The sequence below is a fragment of the Balaenoptera physalus genome (assembly GCF_965194825.1).
Source record: "Balaenoptera physalus genome assembly, chromosome: 7".
NCBI classification, from domain to species: Eukaryota; Metazoa; Chordata; class Mammalia; order Artiodactyla; family Balaenopteridae; genus Balaenoptera; species Balaenoptera physalus.
In genome coordinates, this window is record NC_138886.1 from 96,292,790 (window position 1) to 96,298,789 (window position 6,000).

The 6,000-nt window shown below is 46.0% G+C and overlaps 1 protein-coding gene across 2 annotated transcripts in view; it reads left to right on the forward strand.

Moving 5' to 3' along the window:
* The window catches only part of SLC18A1 (solute carrier family 18 member A1), a 29,141-nt gene extending 23,901 nt beyond the window's left edge, over positions 1 to 5,240 (forward strand). Inside the window, exons 11-15 of one of the 2 annotated variants that reach the window (XM_082470013.1) lie at positions 159 to 210; positions 1,734 to 1,797; positions 2,070 to 2,189; positions 2,401 to 2,534; positions 3,395 to 5,240. In XM_082470013.1, coding sequence (XP_082326139.1) covers positions 159 to 210; positions 1,734 to 1,797; positions 2,070 to 2,189; positions 2,401 to 2,534; positions 3,395 to 3,508 — 484 coding nt within the window. In that variant the 3' untranslated portion in view covers positions 3,509 to 5,240. The remainder of the gene's footprint in view (positions 1 to 158; positions 211 to 1,733; positions 1,798 to 2,069; positions 2,190 to 2,400; positions 2,535 to 3,394) is intronic. The other variant, XM_082470014.1, reaches the window with a different exon arrangement.
* The last annotated feature ends 760 nt before the right edge of the window (positions 5,241 to 6,000 follow it).

The following is a 6,000-nucleotide window of genomic DNA, read 5'->3' on the forward strand; positions in this document are numbered from 1 at the left end:
GGCATAAACTGGTCATGTAGAGATGTGTTTATCTTCTCATATCCTAAGGGGTTCCTGGAAGTAGGGGTGGTAGGACTGGCCAGTGTGTTGGTGATGGGGTGGCAGGTGGAAGGGATCTCTCCCGTTTGCACTGTTTAATGATGGCTGTTTTCTTCCAGGTGGCTGTGCTCCCTGATTGGGATGGTGGTAGTAGGTACCAGCTTGCTTTGTGTAAGTATAATAAGGTCTTGTTGAGAGAGAGAGAGAGAGAAACCCAGACATTTAAAGACCACTTTCCTTTGAGATGAACAGAGAGTTGACTTGGCAAGGATTGTCAGAAAGACTGTTTCTGTGTAGGTACGAATTTAGCACTGGAGGAGATGCCACCAGTCATCCCGTTGAAAGGAGGTGGGGAAGGAGAGGTAAAGGGCAGTGGCGCAGCTGGAGACAGAGGTCTGAGGCTTTATGGATGGGCACATGAAGCAATACATGTGGTATCTATTTCTGGGGTCTGTAAAATGGTGTGTTTTATGCCTTCATTTACTCATCTCACCCTGACAGGACCCCATAAGCCACCAGGGGAACCATTATCTGTGCTTCCATCTCTAGCACCAGAATGTTTGGTAGAGGAAGAAAGAAAGAAGGGCTCTTCCATTTCCAGGAGTCCCCTTCAAGCTCTCTAAGCCTTCATTTTCTCCTCTCCACCATAAGGATCAGAAGCACACTTGCCTCGTAGGCTTGAAGGAGAATGAGATGGCTGTAAAGCACTGAATACAGTGCTCAAGAAAGGCTGGAGGTCCTCATCGGGAGCTCAAGCTCCGGGTTCAGTCCCAGCTTTGTCACTTGCTCCTCGTGTGACTTTGAGTTCGTTACGTCACCTCCCTTTATTCAGTATCCTCATCTGTGTAAAGAGGATTCTGATAGCACCTCACAGGGTTACCCACACCAACTGCAGCCGTGTCTGGAATGTAGTGAGCCCACAGAGAGTTTTAACCAGTACTAGTGATAAAATAGAAATAGCCCTTGAGGATTCACCCCTAAAATCGTTTATAGCCACTAACATCTAAATGGTATGTGAAACCTCTAAGGGGTGAGTGTGCTGGTATAGCAGGTTTGGGTGACAGATGCCCAGGGAGGGAGGTAAGGAACCAGCAAAAGAGGAAAAGAAGGCTTCCATGGGGGATGGATGGGGAGGGCAAGAGAATGAGTTTCACAAGCTTGCTGAAGCGGCAATGCAAAGCACGCCACCTGCCCTGCTGGCTTATGGGTAATTGGTTGTTGGCATTTCTTTTTTGTCTTCTTGCTCCACTGGCTCCCAATTAGGGTTTAAGTAAAACCTCTGGATGATGTTGCAAATAGAAAGGAGAGGAAACTCCACTCAGTGAAGAGTGAGGATGGAAGTATGTGTCTGGGTGGAGGGGGTAGAGGAAGGGGAGGAAGAGTTCACGCAGCAGAAAAGGGCCATTGTTATGGTTTCATAGAGTCGAATCTGAGGTTCACACTTGATCTTACCACTTATGTTCTGTAATTCTCGATAGGACATTTAACCCAAATGGCGCCAATCTAGTTTTCATATCTTTAAACGGAAGTAAAGATTCTTTTTCATCAGGAGGTATAAGAATGCACGGAGATAATGTCTGTGGCATGTAGCACCTGGTTGATAATGCATTTTGTAGGAAAACTCTTTATTTTTGTGCTGCCCCCATCTGACCTAGCTGGACTCCTGATGAACTCTTCCTCCTTTCCTGCTGCAGGTTCCTCTGGCTCATAATATTTTTGGTCTCATTGGCCCCAATGCAGGGCTTGGCTTTTCCATAGGTAAGAAGTGCCCTTAAAGGAAACAAGAAGCCCCTGAATGTTGGCTTTGGGTCAGATCAGAGGGAAAGGCAGAAGAAGCAGGAGAGCGGCTGGCAGGGGTATGGAGAGATGGCCTCATAACTCCTGGTAGGAATGGGTGTCAGTTCTGAGGGGAGGACAGACAGCAGGTAAAGGCAGTGGACTAAACGGGGGAGGAGGAGGGGGGATGCCACAGACAGGGAGGGGGACTGTGGGTAGAGCTGACAGCGATGTCCTGCTTGCTCTGACCACAGGCATGGTGGATTCCTCTATGATGCCCATCATGGGACACCTGGTGGACCTGCGCCATGCCCCGGTGTATGGGAGTGTCTATGCCATCGCTGACGTGGCTTTTTGCATGGGCTTTGCTATAGGTATGCTGGTGGAGGGATAGGGGAGCACCAGGACCTGGTACCCCACTCTCCCTTTATCTACTGTTTACCAGGTAGAAGAGGCTGATTCTCCTGGGGTTCTGGAGATATTTGACCCTGGGACATCCCCTGGGTCACCTGCTGCCCCTAGCATGGTGTCCTCCGTGTGATCAAGACTCAATAAATCCTTGTGGATTTGCTTTATTCTTCGCAGGCCCATCCACTGGGGGTGCCATTGTGCAAGCCATTGGCTTCCCCTGGCTCACGGTCATCATCGGCGTCATCAACATCATCTACGCTCCTCTCTGCTACTACCTGAGGAGCGCCCCAGCCAAGGAGGAGAAGCTTGTGAGGGGCTCTGACTACTGCTGAAAAAATAACAACCTTCTGTTTCTTTCCATGTCTCTCATCCCTTTTTATCCCGTGCTCTTATTTCCTCCCTCTTTGATAGGCTGTCTGCTTTGCCATGTTTTCTGATGCCCCTTTCCGTCTCTCTCTTTCCTTTGTGCCCTTCCTTATTTTCCCTTCTCTACACAACCACTTTCTCTCTTTCACTGGTCCGTTAGGAAGGGTCCTAAGTACAGGAGGAAAATGGGAAGCTTGTAAAGTGTTGGGGTCAGGGATCATCAAAGGCATCCTATATTTGCCGTAGTTACTAGCAAAGTGTGCATTACCAAATCATGCCCACAAAATGGACAGCATTCCAGTGGGCACATTCATTCATTCATTCATTCATTCACTCCCATCTGTCTTTGTCCTTACCAGGTCATTTCTTAAAGTACAAACACCCCAGGGGAGAGAACCACAGCATATGATTTTAGTTAATAAGATACTTTCCTCTTACCGCAGCACGAGCACCCTGAGGGTCTGGGTGGGTTAGGGATGGATGCGGAGGCTGCTTAAAGGAGCAAAAGAAGACGTGAAAGTCTGGTGGGAGGTGGTGCCGATTTCAGCTGGCTCCCTGCTGTAGCCTGTACTACTGCTGAAAGGATTCAATTAAAAGCATATCAGATGATTGTCTTGACTAGGGTGACTACACCTTGGTCCCTTGGGCGGCCTATGCACATACATGAAGCAGAACAAGGGTCCCTTGCTGGTTTCCTGAGTCTCTTCTGTGCAGCACTAGACTTGGATGAGCTAGTTGGGGAAGGGGATGGGGAAGCTGGTGAAGGATGTGCGGTGATTTCTCTTCCTGCCTCTTGCTGCAGGCAGTTCTGAGCCAGGACTGCCCCATGGAGACCCGGATGCACGCAGCCGAGAAGCACATGAGGGAATTTCCTCTGGGGGACGACAGCGACGAGGAGCCTGGCTGTGAGGAGTAGCAGCAGAAGCTGGTCCCTGGACCTCGTCACGTGAGGCTCAGACTTCAGTGACTACCTCGTTCCCTGGACGCAGATCACCACGGGCTGTTCTTCACTTCTCTCTCCCCTGGTGTCTCCTTTCCTCCCCGCCCACGCATGCTGATCCCTGGTTCTCTCCTCGCCTGTGTCACCTATAGCTCTCCCTCTAAGCTTTGATGCCTCAGCTAGCCCACCTTTGGTGGGAGGACAGAGTGATGCTTCCTCCTCGGTTTCTGTAAGGCGGTGTGGGATCTGCGAGGGGTGACTCATTTCACGGAGGCGGCAGTGAGCAGTGTTCCCTGAAACCAGTGGGGTGGCTGACAAAACTCATTTCATCTGTTATCTGATTTTCTTTGGCACCTTCCCAACAGACTATAAGAGTTTTGTCCTCTCTTCCTCGACATGGTCCTCCCTGACTTTTCCCAGATGAGTCGAGAAAGCGTCCTCAACCTTGTATTGCTGCCACATTGCCAGTTTGGGAAATTTTTGCCTGGTTTTTATAAGCTGAGTGTTTTCTCTGTGGCCAAACCTACAGCTGCCGAAGTGAGTCTGCCCTCAGTGAAAGGAGGTCTCCTGTTTTCCTCATTACTAAATGGAAAGGAAAAGAGCCTGCTTCTCTTATGCTTGAGTTACTGACTTTCTCATGATTTCCCCTGTGGGTTTTGTCTACCTTTCCTTAAATTTCTTAGATTCTTGGAAATAAATGTAGGAGGACAGAAAACACAGTCTATGAACTCTAAGATTTCATGGGAACAAGGGTAAAGCAACTGTCCTGGAATCCCTTCCAACTTGGGTTTCCTAACCCAAAGATTCTAATGAGGCATTGTCCACATTTGCTAATGAATAAGTTGTTCCCTGATTCAGACATGGCAAACTAGATGCTCTTTTACAGCAAAAGAGATTGTGTGGGCAAATACAGTAGGTACAATAAATATTTTGACATTTTTCTACCTTTTTGAAATAATTACTAAGAGATGGGTTTTCCAAGATATGGGAGACATGGCACCTACCCTTAAGTAGTTTTCCATCTATCTGGGCAAACTGGATATACACTGAAGAAAAACGATCAATACTGCAAGTTTGTATATACTCTTGTGTTCAAGTGTAAAGAGGCAAGGTTGCTCATGGTCTGGGTGGGGAATAATGGTGGAGATGGAGGCAGAGGCAGGAATGGAAAGACCCACAGGCACAGACTTCGGGTTCCTGCATATTAGATCGGGGTGTTCAGACTTTACTCTGGAATGGCACCTGGCTCTGATTAGTGCACTCCTCTGCAAGAGTTTGGTGGGTTCAGTGCAAGTCCTGAATCATCAGAACACATTCAAGCTTAGCCTCAATGAATTCTTACCACTTGGACAATGGGTATCTGATTTATGGGTGTGTTTTTAGGGGGTTGGCATTAACTAGACTTACCTGATTTGCAAAACTCGATGTATTTATGTCATTTAGTCAGGATGGTATTGTCTCAGATTTCGAAGGAGCTCAAAGATAAAATTGGGAAATAATTTGTCAAAATGTGTAAGCTGTGACTACAAATTTTACATTGAATGCGTGTCCACTGTGACTCCTGTACAAGGTAGGAGTGGGATACAGTAGGGTGTGGAGGGGTCAGGGGCACCAACAACAGTGCTCTTCTGATTCTCACATCCACATGGAGGACAATTTATAATTAAAGGATGGGCTTGTTACAGAAATTGTTCACACATTAAAAAAAAGTAGGAAGAATTTTTAAAGGAGTAATTCATCTTTAACTTGTTAGTAAACATTGAGCAATTTAAAACATATGTTTAAGGAGAAACAATGGATATAATTTATTCAGCCTTTCAAAATACTGTTGATAAGAGTCAACACCAAACACTACAAAGTAAGTCAGGACCCATTTTTTTATGATAGGTCAGAAATAGGTCCTAAATGTAGCCTATATATAGAAGATTATTAAAAAAAGAATATCATAAAAATAGAAAATGAATTAGTCTTTATTAATGGTTTTACAAAAGATAAAAAATTCATGGTAAACGTCACACATTCACAGGTGACCCTAAGGTCTTCTAAAAATGAAAATACCAGCCCAGCAAAAATGAGCCACAAGTGTTTTCTTTGTTTTTGTTTTTGTTTTTGTTTGTTTTTTGGGGATTTTTGTGTTTTGGTTTTGGTTTTGGGGATTTTTTTGAAAAAGTGGCAGAAAGTATCAGATGGCCTCTACTGTGGAATGGCTGAAAATGTGTATTTTCCCCTTATGAAAGGGAGGAACTGCAGAGACTATAAACATTTATAGGGTGAGAGGCCCCTAACTACCAACGAGATGCAACAAAGGAGACAATGGAACTCATGAACTATTGTGCTCAATAGGCCAGAAAAATACTGGGAATTCTCAGAGTGCTGGAAACAAACCAGAAGACATTTTATTTCCAAAGTACAAAACCTGGGGTGGAAGGCAGAGTACCACAGATTAAAGCAGTAACTGTGGAGTTGGA